General features: G+C 37.5%; 2 protein-coding genes across 2 annotated transcripts; one reads left to right on the top strand and one right to left on the bottom strand.

Annotated features, from left to right (window-relative positions):
* Window positions 1-1,308: 1,308 nt before the first annotated feature.
* Window positions 1,309-8,242, top strand: prop1 (PROP paired-like homeobox 1). The gene is made up of 3 exons (XM_041251395.1): window positions 1,309-1,601; window positions 5,128-5,348; window positions 5,860-8,242. The coding sequence occupies exons 1-3, from the start codon at window positions 1,520-1,522 to the stop codon at window positions 6,238-6,240; spliced, it is 684 nt and encodes a 227-aa protein (XP_041107329.1). The 5' UTR covers window positions 1,309-1,519; the 3' UTR covers window positions 6,241-8,242.
* A 99-nt stretch (window positions 8,243-8,341) lies between these two features.
* Window positions 8,342-13,890, bottom strand: LOC121316336 (multiple coagulation factor deficiency protein 2 homolog). The gene is made up of 4 exons (XM_041251396.1): window positions 13,778-13,890; window positions 11,024-11,199; window positions 10,050-10,209; window positions 8,342-9,507 (listed from the first exon to the last, which is right to left on the bottom strand). Exons 1-4 carry the CDS (start codon window positions 13,856-13,858, stop codon window positions 9,376-9,378), a joined length of 549 nt encoding a protein of 182 aa, XP_041107330.1. The 5' UTR covers window positions 13,859-13,890; the 3' UTR covers window positions 8,342-9,375.
* Window positions 13,891-15,509: the final 1,619 nt, after the last annotated feature.

The raw sequence follows: 15,509 nt of genomic DNA, 5'->3' as shown, positions 1-15,509 counted from the left end.
ATAAAATAAAAAAATCGAACAGCTTATAATGTTCGTTGCAGTGCCACATGCTGCACACTTTTACATTCTTTAATGATGGTCACTGTATTCTTTTGCTTTAATTACAATAGGTATTAAAGACTATGTTATTTAGAGGACTAGTTTTTAGGCCTATTATTATTATTTATTTATTTATTTATTTATTTATTTATTCAGCTTTACCCATTTTCGCCCATTTCATTTAAGAACATAAGAACATAAGAAAGTTTACAAACGAGAGGAGGCCATTCGGCCCATCTTGCTCGTTTGGTTGTTAGTAGCTTATTGATCCCAGAATCTCATCAAGCAGCTTCTTGAAGGATCCCAGGGTGTCAGCTTCAACAACATTACTGGGGAGTTGATTCCAGACCCTCACGATTCTCATGTCACGTCCACACAAAAGGTTATATTTTGTGTGGACGTGACATGTACTCTATTGTCGCAGTTATCAAGTGAAGGCATGCCATTTTTGTTAATAGGTGTAATTATTCTTTATACTATAGGGAACATGTAGAACATGAATAACTGTTTTAGCACAGTGAGGAAATATTAAACATCCCTATATGATTCGTTTTAAAAACACCGAAACAGATTGTCTTACGATTTTATTTAACGTCGGGCTATATGTACAGAAATTGTTTATTTTAGATTTAACTGGAATCTTGCTTGTTTAATTTCGTTTTATTTTTATTTCTTTATTTATTTATTTAAGCAGTGACCATATATCTTTTGTTAAGAATTCAGTGTCAGTCTTTGCAAGATGTTGCATCACAGTCGTGTTGTTTTCAAAGAATACATTGGCAAGTAACCTCATAGAGTTCAAAGTTATGTGTGCAAAAGCATGTTTCCATTAACAAATTGGATCGTCACAAATCGGGCAATATAAAAAGACGGTGTTCTTTCTGAGTGACTTAACTACAACACACCATTGTAATGGAAGAAAATATTCATTAGCGCCTACAACATTTTATTCTCCAAATTATAAATTCAATTATTGTTTTTGTTTTTACTATAGGCCTACTTGTAGGCTATAATCCCATCATGTTTTATATTGTTAAACGAAACAACGGGTATTGACCTATTATTAGTTCAGCATCTATCTATCTATCTATCTATCTATCTCTCTCTCTCTCTCTCTCTCTCTCTCTCTCTCTCTCTCTCTCTCTCTCTCTGTCTACCTAATTGTTAAGTAAAGTCTTTCATAAAGTAAAAAATAAAGAAGTAGCTATCTATCAATATATAAGAGCATTACTAAAGAAAGCATATGAATCCGTGTTTGATTCGCTCTCCAATGTTACAATGCTCCAGTGACCTCGGTGTGAGGATGCGATTGGCTTGCTTATTCCTCGAGAGATTGTATGATGTCATGGTGCCACCTAGTAAAAGGTGGCAGCAGGAGTTTGAAGTTAGAATTCAACAGGAGGCCCCTCGGTAACCTTCCAGAGACAGCGCCGCGCCTCACACACCCGGGCCGCCCCGGACCATAACAACGGCACAAAGTATGCAGGACAAGGGGAGTAAGAGCAAATGCGACGATTTTCCAGAGCTTTACTCAGATATAACTTCCGTGAGCTCCACTGCAGGTGACTGTCTTAGGAATACATGTATTATTATTATTATTATTATTATTATTATTATTATTATTATTATTATTATTATTATTATTATCTGTAGTAGTCTTTGTTTTTGACGCAAGTAATATTATTTGTCATAAATATTCAATACACCGCATGTTGCAGTTATGAACACTACTTTTAAATGTAGTAACTATTAATTAATGCCTTTTATATATCAATATGAATTGTGTTCTGTTTCTGTTCATAAAAATAAAGAGTACAATATAAATATAATTACCGACAAGGTGAAAAGAATTGTTATGATAACCCTAACACAAACAATAGGGTCATTTAGATGAAACTGCTGGATTTGCGAGTCCAACACTTGTAATATATCATTCTAGTGTCGGGTGAAATATACTACAGTGAGCATTATTGGTTTAATTTTTGTAGCGTTGCTTTAACACTTAAATATTATTAAGCATTCTCAATTAAAATAAACACATAAACGAAGACACGTATTAACAAATATAGAAACACATAAAACACCAATTTAATGTTCAAATAATTTCGTGTTTTCTTGCCCTGTAGTGTTATTTTCAGGTACCCAGTATTAACAATGCCTAAACATTCTTTTACATCTTTTCAAATGTATTTATCATTAATGTCATTTCTGATATGTTTCCACTATTATGAAAATAGTATGCGAATATTTATCATTGGGTCTATACATTGGGTCTTGTACTTTTTTTTTTTTACTTGTGCAACTTTGCGGTGGACGTCTCATTTTGTCTTGTTCGTTGTGATTTTTGTTTTCTTTTTAGAGAAATTGATTGTCTTTTTTCAGTTTACGTTTGAAAAAAAAATTCTGCATAATTTATGGTAAAAGTACCTCTGTTTGAGGTTCGTGCCACCTTCAGTGTGACAACGTATCGCTTTCTGACATTACACGGGGTCAAGGTTTGGTATGCATACCACATTCTGACGATGTACCACTTTCTAACACTACACTTTCAACAAATGTTTTACTGGTACACAGTATCATAGTCTTTTATTTGGGTTATGGTACACAAACAATCATACCACGACTTTGAAGGTTAATAATGTCGAAGGCAGTTTTCTTTGTTGTGTTTTTTTTTGTTTGCTTGTTTTGTTTTGTTATTATTTTGGTTTCCTGTGAACGATTGTCCGGGCTCTAGTGTGCATGGGGGATTTTTAAACGGACCAATAATATCAGTGCGTGTAATTTCGACAGTCAGTAGTTTAAAAGAAGCACTGAGAATTTCAAGATAAGCAGTTGGGAAAGTCATAAATAAGCTTTGTGTCGACTTTTGTTATATAATATATTTAAATGGAGGGGGTTAAATGGAGGCTTATGTATCAAGTTGTTTTGTTCAACCTACAGCTGAGAATCGTGCTGTGTAAGAGTACAGTTACTAAATGACAGGATAACACGAGTAAACGTTTTGCAAAGGCAACTGAACATAATTAACAGATGTGTATTGTGAACTAATTGTCCGTGAAATGGTTAACTAAGGGGTGTAGTGTTTAAGAATCAGAAGCGCATATATTGTTAAAAACCAAACAAACAAAACAAAAACAAAACAAAACAAAACAAAAAACCAAGAGCGCCTCAATGTTATGTCAGACCCGCATGTGCCCGATATGGAAACGCGTAATTACGGTTTTCGATTAGCAGTTTGTCAGAGAGAGAGCTGGCGGCGGTATTTCATTACAGTACGAACTGTTTTTGTTTTTTTAATTCCCCGTGTAGTTCACTTGATAGGGCGTGTTGTGTTGCCTGTACTCGTTGGAAAGTTTACCCATCCTTAACACAAAGCAAAAGGTATTAAAGTCTCATTCCGCTGCTTGCTCGCTTGGACGTTTTCTATAGACTTCTGCTAATGACGACCACCTTAAGAAAGCCCATAGTCATCTCGACAAATTAGTCACTTGTGTTGGCTTTTGTTCCCTTACTGAACAATATCCTCCTAGCTGTACTACACTATTCTCACGATATTGAATTGTGGAGGCTAAAGCCAGGTGATTATCAAGTTCCCATCGTAGGGAGATTGGTGAAGTAGCGCTTAATCCACGGATATGTTGGCTGAATGGATGTTGGCTGAATTTCCAGCGGCATGTTCACTTTAAGATTGTCCTGTTGTCACCAGAGATTTCTACTAACACACTACCCGTGTGTTAGTATGGATTTAGTGTGTGTGTCAGATTTAAGAATCAGTCTTTCTTTGATAAAATGTGTTGCAGTCTGAACTATTAAAGTGTGAATCACAGTGCATTAAACGCCAGTCAGTTACTAATTGCATGTATAGAAATGGTATTGAATAATAATAGTAAATGCATTTGTTTACACAACAGGGGCACATTATTGTCTTTGGGCTAATAATACCTTTTAATGTATTTTGCATGCATTTGAAGCTATTTGTTGGATTGGTTCACATGTTTAGAGGGTTGTCCAGACCCATATGGGATTAGGGAAGTAAAGACGTGTTTGTAATTAGCCATGGTGGGGGTCATTAGCGTAAATGTCCACAGAACAGACAGGACATTAGTGTGGCTTAGGGTGTGCTGGCATTCCTACTAGTAACTGCCTTTAAGAAGTATTTACTGGCATGTATTAAATAACCCCATTTGTTAATGTGTTGTTTCCAAAACAAGAAAAGCTGTCCTTCCCTCACCTCTGCATTTGAGTTCCAATTGGTGGCAATTAACTTCTGCGCTGAATGGTTTAAAAGACTGGAATCAAATTTTCCTCTCACCTGGGGACATTTTTACTGCCATGTATTCATTGTCAGTTTATGGCCTAGCTTCCAGTCAGCTTTTAAAACAATGGATGTGGAATTGCCATTGATTGGAACTCAATTGTAAAGGTGAGAGAAGGACAGCTTTTCTTGTTTTGAAATCAATACATTAGTAAATGGATTTATTTAATACATGCCAGTAAATACTTCTTAATTTTTTTGATGAAGCTGACATGTTGTTAAAGCTGACACCCTGAGATCCTTCAAGAAGCTGCTTGATGAGATTCTGAGATCAATAAACTACTAACAACCAAACGAGCAAGATGGGCCGAATGGCCTCCTTTATAAACTTATGTTCGTTTGTTGTAAGGCAATTCCGAGTAGGAGTACAGGTAGCAGCACACCCCTATAGCTTCTCACCCACTCCAAACACTGTACTACTAATGCTTGAACTGTTAGGGGGGACCTTACTGCACCACCAGCTTTCTTCCTGTAGCTTCTGATTTACCTAGGTCCTCATCCACATATTGAGCAGGCCCAAACTTACTTAGCCTCTTTGAACCGAAGGTTAGATCACATTACAATCTGCAATGGCTGCAGAAGGACCCTATTTGAAATTACAGTATAGGATATGAATAAACCACTAGTTGACCTGCAGTCCTGAAAGCTTTTGTGTAGTAAAAAGCAAGGGCTATGAAGGTATGTGATCCCAAACACATTTTGGATGAGTACAAATTTGAAGTGGTGTGTGTTGCTGGTGTAAAGCAGCTGAAACCCAATGAGCTTTGTTCCAGATGTCGACGGCCCCTACAAGAAGTTTCCTGCGGGCCCCAGGAACAGCTCTTTGCTCACTCCAGCTCACTATCCGACCCCGGCTCGCAGGCGCCATCGCACCACCTTCAGCCAAGAGCAGCTGGAACATCTGGAGACTGCGTTCAGCAAGAACCACTACCCTGATATCTACTGCCGGGAGGAGCTGGCCAAGATCACCAAGCTCAACGAAGCTCGCATTCAGGTAGGCGTGGTGCGTCGGGGTGCCATTGGTGCAGGGTGTAGCTGAGGAGCTGTGCATGTGACCAGGAAGAGATCCACCACTGCCACGTGTCTCTGCACTACCTTAGACAGCTTGGAAACAAAGCAGGGAACACCTGTTATGACATTCAGAATTGCAAAAAGTATAGAGTAAATCAACCAATGAGGATTAGGACAGATTTATTGTAATACTGACCACTTAATTGAAATATTTGGGTCTTAAAACAGATGGAGGCACTTTAATTTAAAAAAAAAAAAATAATATATATATATATATATATATGTATAAACTGACTTTGACTTTTGACTTTATAGACTACCTTAGAATAAGTAATGATATTTTAGTGTTATACTGGTAAAGAAACAAAAATGGGTATTCATGTATATATCACTGTTTTAGATTAGTTTTGTGGTTATAGAGCATTCTTCAGTGAAATTCTTTCCTACAAATGTAAACACGTGAGCTAACTAACTATGAATCCCTTTTTTTTCAGGTGTGGTTTCAGAACAGAAGAGCTAAACACCGTAAGCACGAGAGAGCCGTGCAGAAGCCTATGCCCCCCGCTGTGATCTCAGCCTGCAGCAGCCTGATGTCGGGGTTGTGTCCAGTGAGCACGTCAGTGCGCCAGTACCAGTACCCCCACACCATCAACCACCTCCCGCGCTTCTCCTCCATGGCAGCAGCGAGCTACGGGCCACCCCCGTCCGTCAGCCAGTTTAGCTGTGCCAGCAGCCACCCCCACCTCCCACCAGCCGCAGTCCCGCCCAGGCAGCATGAAGATTGGTACAGCCCCCTGCGCGCCATCAGCTCCCCCTCATCCATGCTCTCCCTGCCCCCCATGCCAGGCTTGGACCACCCCTCCCACTGGAATTAAAACCGGCTTCAAGACAGCCTCCCTCTTCCCTTTACCTCCCAGCTGAGTTTTGTGAAGCCTCCAATTTTACAAGCTTAAAATTCACTGTAAATTTCCACTACTGGTAAAACCACACTAAACTGAATTGCATTTGTTAAGTGGCTTTTTGATTTATTTAAAAGGGAAATGCAATGAGACAGTCAGCCTGCCAGCCTTGTGCTTGTGCTACAATGTAAATAAAATAAAGAAATGCATCCATATAGAGAAAGAGCTTTGCACTTGCACCTCTTAAAAATACCTTTTACTTAATGGAATAGGGCTTGGAGCACAGCATGAACATACTGTTGAGTTAAGTTGCTTTTGTGCAGTCTCCTTTTTCTGTTTTACATTCCTGCTCTAGGTTGTTCTGTTTTAACAATATTTTACATCTGCCGTTTCCCTCGCCTCAGAAACACTTGATTAGCTCCTTGCTTCTGGGGGACTGGAAATACTAATTTATATCCTGGGAGTCGGTTTGCAAGGTGTGTAACCCACACGTGCTGCGGCTTATCTAGACGATGCTGAATTTTGGTACTGGCACAGAACAAGCCACTGTGAACAAAACAAAAAAGCCAATTCTGACTTATTTTGATAGAGGATAGTTAGTAATCCCCCCCCCCAGACAGCATTCAACGGCACAAATTACTGGTGTTTCATGAGGAACATAACACAGACAGTCAGACAGATAGATAGATAGATACACACTGCATATTTTACCAAGCTGTTAATCACTGAGGAAGAAAAGTATCCCTCCAGGACAAATAACCCTCTTTGTTTAATCCAGTTGAGTACCTGGAAGGGCTTAGTGCCTTCCTATAAAACAGCAAGAGTATTCACTCTCACTGCTTGATAATGCTACATAGTGCTTTTGTAAGCAGGGTTTAAATACAATTCATTTTTTAATTAAAAAAAAAAAACGTTTATGCAAAGTAAAGCTCTGTTAAATTGCCTCAATAAAATGTGTTTGTGTAAAGTAATTGAACAAAACTTTAATAAATCTATGGGAATGACATAAACATGTTAAAGTGACGAAAACAAAATTAAACGTAAAAACCTGTTTTCAAGTTTAATTAGACTGGATTAGTTTAGTATACCAGAACATAGCAAGTAAAGCATTACATTATTACAAAACAGTTGGATCACACTTAACCAATTAAAAGTCAGAACCACTGGGCCAGACTCAAAGCATTAGCATACTTGTACTGCAGTTCAAAGCATGTAGCGCCATGATTAGATGAAGACGACAATGCTGATTTCACTCTAACCAAAATCTTACAACCAGTTTTCTTTGCTGCCTGTTAGAACTAGCTGTAATATAATTCATTTCCATTTTGTAATGCTGAATATATTTTTGATGTTCGTGTGTATGTTATACTTTACAATTTGAAAGATGCAGACAGATGTATTTATTTATTTTTTAATTTGTTATAATAGCGCAGTTGACCGATTATGCCACTAGGTGTCATCAAGCACGTTACAATCGTATTCGTATAAACAGTACAGAACAGGCTGTGTAACTGAGGCAGCACAGAGACCTGGCGATTTCCAAAGACTTAACTCAGAAGTTAAATATTGTATTCTTTGTTTCTTTTAAAGCCTGTTTTGAAGGAGATTCACATCAGCTGTTTTTCTTAATATACTATATAGAAATGTTGTGAATATATACTTTTTTTTCTCTATCAAAACAAAAAGAATATTCTTTAAATAGTTCATGAGCTGAAGCTTTGGGAATAGGTTCCAGTGTGTTATATTTAGGATGGGGAATGCTGCTATTTTTCCCCACCAATAGTCCTTCAGCTAACTATCTGCTAGAAACTAAAACTAAATCATTGAAACTTTTCATTGTATTTTGACAAAATGTGGAATTTTGACAAACTTCCCTGCCGACCACTGAACCAAGGTGTTCCGTAACGTGGAAATTACCAAACAAACACTCTTAGTAAAGAAGTAAATGCTTGTTCATATTAATAGGAATATTTAATAAGTCATAAAACAGAGGGACAGTTTTTTTTTTTATATTAGTTATATTTACGGTTATAACATATGACATAGTACAAATGTGTCACAGTATCGAATAAAGTTACAGCATGTAGCGTTTATTTGGCATTCTGGATCAAATCCCCCAAATAAACATTTTAAAACACTGACAGAAGATCTTAGTATTAATGTTATTTTTTACAAAACACAGAGCATTGTTAAAAAAAAAAAAAAAAAAACAAAAAAAAACTATTTTACAATGAAGTATACAAATGGTTTCAACTGTCAATATGGCTTTATCAAACATCTATAAAAGCCCAGCAGTATTCAAACACACAGCCATGTGTACCAATTCCACAGAATCACCATGCTCCTGTTTGAATTTAAGGACAAGAGAAAGTGTGACAGAAGAGTCATCTGATTAATGAATTGATTTACTAGATGTGCTAGCCCTGCCAAGCCGGGAGCGATGGACTGGGACTAGGACTGGGGACCACCCCCCAGAAAAAAAGGAAAACTTCAGCTAGGGTCACCGATTCAGTTCTCACTCAAAATGATTTTTAAAGACCAAAGACCAGCAGGACATTTAAGACCTACAAGTCTGAGAATTAACAGATTAACAACTCTCTCATCAAATTTATAACCTAAAACAAGATGACGAATATGCTGGGTTTTTTAAATCAATATATTGTGCTACTACCATAACATAGAAGCGTATGTGCAAACACTCAATCCATAAGAATCTCCAATTATTAGAATAAATTAATACAGTGCATTAGAGCCTCTGAATCTCAAATACTGTATTATTAAAAAACAGCCTATGTCATTACCTTAAATACACCAAAGGCTGCTTTCACATACCCTGAATAGCTAATCTTGGGTTGCCTTACCTAAGGTAACATTAGGAAGTCCAAGATTAGTGCAGATCAGGGTCTGGGAAGATACTGAAGAAACTATAAAAAATACTGTAATGTTCAGCTCCAGACTAAAATATATATATTTTTTATTTCAAATATTTGAGTTGTGTTATTGATTTGGAGATTTAGAGAATTTGAACACTGACTTGTAGTAAACCGGGGTGACTGAAGTAGTTGGCTGCTTGAAATACATAAAGGGCTAAACCACTATTTGTAGTTTCTTTCATGCCAGCGATTTAGCAAACTCTGCATAATCAATATATCCATCGTTGTTCTTGTCATCATCTCTCAGCACGTCATCTATTAAACTAATGAGATCCTCTTCATTCATTTGATGGCTATTTTCTCCTCCTTCCTGATTAAACAAAAACAAAAAACACACACACGCACACACATAAGTAACACTGTACAGCTACCCTGCCGAGGGTTTAAACACTCTACAAATGTGAGCATGTGGTTCTGAAGACACACTGCAAGCCATGGATCAACCCAACTATAGAGAAGCCAGAACTTGCACACAACTTGGGAAAAAAAAAAAAAAAAAAAAAAATACAATGCATATCACTTAAAATGCAATTGTCAACCGGACTACAATATGTAGCCCTTTTTCTTCATGTAAACCATACAATTCCATGAGTACCAGTCCGGGTGTGTCCCATCAGTCTTGGGGGGCCATTCCATTCCAGGAATAACAGGTCAAATTATACAATTAACTACTCCATGTTCTGGGTGGATGATTAATTGGTTCAAAACAATTTAGAACAGGGTTGGAACACAGAGCAGGAGTGGAAGTGCCAACTTTGGCCACCCCTGCTATAATCACTACGCAAGCTGAATGCAAACAAGACTGCAGGTGTGGACGCAGTATGCTCACACACATTGGTAATGTGTACCCACCTCTCTGTGTACATGGGTTATAGCAGTGGCCAGCTCCAAGCCGTCCAGCAGGTCGTTGCCATCGTAGTCGTGCATTTTAAAATAGTGCAGCTGCAGCTCTTGGGGCGACATGTCCGACTCAGGCTTGTCAATAACACCGTCCAAATGCTCCATAATGTGACTGAACAAGAAAAGAACCCAAACATTTGAATTCTTCTGGACAGTAGATCGTTCTTGCTGTTTCATGCGGACAGTAACAAGCCCCACAGATAGATCTACTGGACAGCTTTATGAACTCTGATTGTGTTAAAACAGTTTGTCTCTTTAATCAGCAACAGGGTTTCCACACAGTTTCCTTGTGGAGCAGCAGGAGATTGGTTCTGCAGTACCAGCACATCTTGTGGCTTAGTGCTGCTATAGTACTGTAGCACTTTGACACAAAGTAAAAAGGCTGCAGTCTTATGACATTGCCTTAACTTTACACAATGACTCCATTAGCAAATAAATGGTTTCAGAAGCTAATGAAGCCTTCCCTTAAACTACTGAAGTAATCCATTAATGTTACGAGTGTGTACATTTTGTGTTATGGCAAAATTATTAGCTATGTTTTTCTTGTACTACAACAGGGGAAAAAAAAAAACTTGAACCTACCAATCAGAAAACTCAATTTCAGGCCACTACCACACACACATCAGATACAAATGTCTAGCTTTAAGAATATGAAATGAACAGCAAAAAATTCTTGCAGTAAATAAATCTGTAATTTAAAATTACAATAAAAGCACTGTTTACCGGTTTCTCAGCAAAACGAAACCCTGACTACCAAGTATTACTTTTTCAGAATCATAACGTTCCCAGCATAGTCCACTATCATATTTCCATTCTTATTACAATATGTTTGTCCATCCATAGCAAGGCTCTTTACAATACTACTGCGCTTTACGCTATATAATCAACCGAACAGTTTCTCAGAAAGAAACCAATACTGTACATACTCTCTATCCTGGACCATTTCCCTGTCCAGCTTGATATTGGGCCGATGCCCCTCTCTGACCACATCTGGATGAGCAGGGTCCTCAGCACTGGCAGAGAGAAGGCAGGAGATGAGAAGCAACAAACTCAGCATCCACCATCTGTGAACCGTACCCTCCTGCAACATGATCCCAGGTACCTGAAACAGGAAACATGCCAGGCATCACTCATATCAATAGCAAGCTATACACAACTGTACCCTCCTGCACCATGATCCCAGATATCACTCATATCAACAGCAAGCTATACATAACTGTACCCTGATGCAACATGATCCCAGGCATCACTCATACACATAACTGTACCCTCCTGCACCATGATCCCAGACATCACTCATATCAACAGCAAGCTATACATAACCATACCCTCCTGCAACATGAGTAATGCCTGGGATCATGTTGCAGGAGGGTACGGTTATGTATAGCTTGCTGTTGATATGAGTGATGCCTGGGATCATATCAACAGCAAGCTATACATAACTGTACCCTCCTGCAACATGATCCCAGACATCACTCACATCTATAGCAAGCTATACACATAGCTGTGATCCTAATATATACAAATATAACAAAATTACAGGTTTGAGCAACACAAAGGCTACCATGGACTACATTAACATTGTATTGAATAGCTTAAGATAAGTTCATCCAAATTTCATAGTAGGGCAGGGAATGAGAATAAGCAGTTTCACCCATTTCAGGTTTTACTAGGAGTGTGATTAAACACAGTGTACAGGTAACAAGCTCAAGTGTGTTCTATTAAATTAATAGTAAAACCAGGAATGGATCCAACTCCTGTGCAATGGGAGTCTTATATACATCCCTGCGTGGTCACTATTTGGCCCATCAAAATAAACTTGCAACCTCTTTCAAGGAAATCTGTATGCAAGCACTTCTAAAATATGTATTTAATACCGTACCTGTGGTCATAGTATTTCCCCTAAAGTTCTATTCTGGCATCTTGATATTTGTCACCAATTTTAAACAACCAAAGAAGAATGTCTCACTACTCCGATGGAACGCAATGCACACCTCCATCAGACCTGATACAATGAGCCTTTAACCGAAAGCAACACAGACACAGTACACGTCTGACCACAGCCATCACTTAACACTGCAGAACTTTGAAAGAAATAAAACCGCAACTGTTCAATGTGGAAACTGCTTTGACCAACACAGACCTTTAAGCAGTACACATTCCCTGAATGTGTTCTACTAACAAAGCCAACAGTTACATGCTGTCATTTTCTCCACTTCTTTCTGAATACATGAAGAAAAGAAAACGGCAAATGGTTCACAGGCTTCCACACAGTTTATTTATTTTTATTTTTTGGTATTTTAAAAATAGCAGTTTTTGTTTCATATTATTTCACTTTGAAAATACTGAAAGCAGAAAACTTAATTCGGCTCAACATCTCTGCCCCTTCCAGATCAGCGTGTCTTGTTTTTGACTGCAGTGCCACATGGATATGCATGCACACCAGGACAGTGCAGGCTTTTCACCTTGCAGAGCCACACATTCTGGAATATTTCACCTCACAGCTACCTTTCAAAACAGGTCTACACGTACCAGAATGCATTGCGACGTGACACCTGAACTGTCCTAGTTTACTTAAACCATGTATTTTTGTGTTTTATTAACCTTTAACCCCTTTGTAAATCTTCATCCATTACCAGGAATTGTACTAAATCCAAGAAACCAATGTTTGTTGTTTGCCTTGTGTATCTCTGGTAAACCAGTCAGGGTCATTTGTAGCACACAGTCTCCTCTCTCATATCCAGTCACAAACACACTTTTGCACACTACACCTGAAAGGGTTAGGTGAAACTGCAGCTCGCTTGTGTAAGAAGCCTTGAGATCTGGGTTGAGTTTTCCAATTCCAATTCTCTTTTAATCAATTTCAACACACCACTGATCAAAATTGCAATCGCTGTATTATGTTAATGAGCTTCTCACGGACCGTGGCAACACATTACTTAAATTGAAGTCGCTGTCAAATACATTTGCTTCAAATGTTTGATTGTTCAACTGCTTTCAATGTTAATTTGTCTCTAAAACACCAATTCAAATTCCTCGCAGAACCTTTTCTTTAAACGATGAGTAGATGTATTTGTATACCAACATTATCTGCTAAAGCGATACTCTGTATTGTGTTTTGGAGCTGTTTTTTTTAATAAATAAACCCGCATCTAATCAGAATAGCAGAAGAATCACATTTGTCAAGATCACTTCAGTAAGGATTGAGCTACAGTACAGCTCCTGTGTTTGTTTCGTGCTATTTTTATTTCGGTTTTTATTTGTGTAATTTAATTTTATAATCCTTTTTTGTTTGTGTGTTAGAGAGAGAGGGCTGTGCAAAGACAGAGCATACGGTCCGATCCAAAATCTTAACGGAGCCATTGCCATGCGGATACATTTAACTTGTTGAATATAAAACAACGATACAGTTTACTACTACTACTATTATTATTATTATTATTATTATATTATTATTATAATAATAATAATAATAATAATAATTAGAGATCCTAAGTGATCCCATACAAACAATGCTGGCACAGCAAGTGTTTCATTTAAAACTGGACCTAACTGTGGTTCACGTGCTTTTTGTTTTTATATTTACCAAAAATGTACAACGCTATAAAGAAAATGCACGCAGCCATGCAACTCTCTTTATGTACGCTGACAACACAAAGTACATTTCAAACAAGGCTTACCTCCAGCTTTCTTCTACACAACCTCTGTTCCGCCAGGATCGAGACAACGTTTACTTCTGCCCGAGCTAGCGTGGTTACCATGATGTGTGACCCTTGAACCGAGGGACACGACATTTCAAAGTTTCATTCTGATTGGCTAAAACTGAAAACCACGTGGGTAATTGTCGCCGACAGACGCCACAGGTCCCTTTAAAGTAGTCCACGTGTAACTAATTCCCAGTTGCAGTGAGTGGGAGAGGTGGGCTTCAATACCAGCAGCAAATCAGCATGCAGGAGAAAATACGCTGATTGCTATACTATAGTTTGCAAATACATTTCAATATCTTTAAATGAAACTGTACATTTGAATTCCTACATTATTATTATGTTTATGTTTTTTTTTTTTTGTTGACATATTTCAATTTCAGTCAGTTTGTTCAGTTCCATATATATATATATATATATATATATATATATATATATATATATATATATATATATATATATATATATATAAATCACAACACAAAATATCCGTAGACAAGCGAAAAGCTAGTATGAAGACCATATTGTTGTCAATTGACATAAAAAAGCCAGTTTTGGGACAATGATAGGTCCATATTAACACTTATTCTTTTTTTTATTATTATTTATTTGTCTGGGCCAGGGACTGATTCATGCACATAAACCGCCTTGATATGCTTGTTAATTGTATAGCACTGTTTGATTAGGGAAGGTTTTGAATAGAGCTGGCACCCTTACAGAGTGGGTGGGTCACATTGTACATATTTATATACAGCAGACAAGCTGAATGTATTTACTTTGATTAGAATGCTATAGGCTTTTTAAACAAAGACTGCTCACGATAACAATCGGAAGCGCCCCTTTATTGCATGGAGTATAAGTATTAATTATGCTTACCACCTTCTTCCATACTTTAGCCTTTAATGTACTCCTCTTCATCAGAAAGCAGACCCCCACCCCAACTGTTTCTCACTGTCAGTCTGAGAAACAAATAGACATGCTCAAGTAGTTCCATTTCTTTTCCATATACACACTCATACAGTCGCACCCAGTCCAGGTTTTACAAGGAGTGTGATTAGCCAGAGTGTGTTGGTAACAAAATCAGGTGTGTAAAACCAGGAATTGACCAAACTGCTATGCAATGGGAGTCTTATTTCCAACCTGTTATAATGTGCATTTTTCTACACATCTTTACTATGGTAAACAGTGAGGTTTACAATTTACAGTGAAGTTTACAACTGTATCGCACAGTTCTGTGATTTACCATTCTTTAAAAATGAATGTATTATTATTTACTACACTGTGGTACAGTTATATAGGGGTGTAAGCATTGTCAAGTGGGGTTGAGGAGTTAGTTTCAGTATTATGTCATCGTTGTACTGTGATCTTTGGCAATTCATTTTACTGCCACAAGGGGGAACTTGTGTTTCATTGTTCTTTTAACAACAAAAAAAAAAAGTTAAACAAAACATAACAATATAATATAAACAAACATGAGGAATCTTTTACCTCCAAATACAATTCCTAAATATAAACTAAACTACAAAGGCAATGTCAGGGGTACCATTACCAATTCGAAAGTAAATCAAATAAACTAAAGATATCACGTTTTATTTATTTATTTGTTTGTTTTTTTGTTTTTAATTGTCTCAGTGGTGTTGATGTAATTCTCCACTTTTTTATTTTTAAACAAGGTAGTTTGGTTTATAATTTAACCATTTATTTTTAT

Source organism: Polyodon spathula, chromosome 5, assembly GCF_017654505.1.
Source record: "Polyodon spathula isolate WHYD16114869_AA chromosome 5, ASM1765450v1, whole genome shotgun sequence".
NCBI classification, from domain to species: domain Eukaryota; kingdom Metazoa; phylum Chordata; class Actinopteri; order Acipenseriformes; family Polyodontidae; genus Polyodon; species Polyodon spathula.
This window is presented reverse-complemented; position numbering and strand designations above follow the sequence as displayed.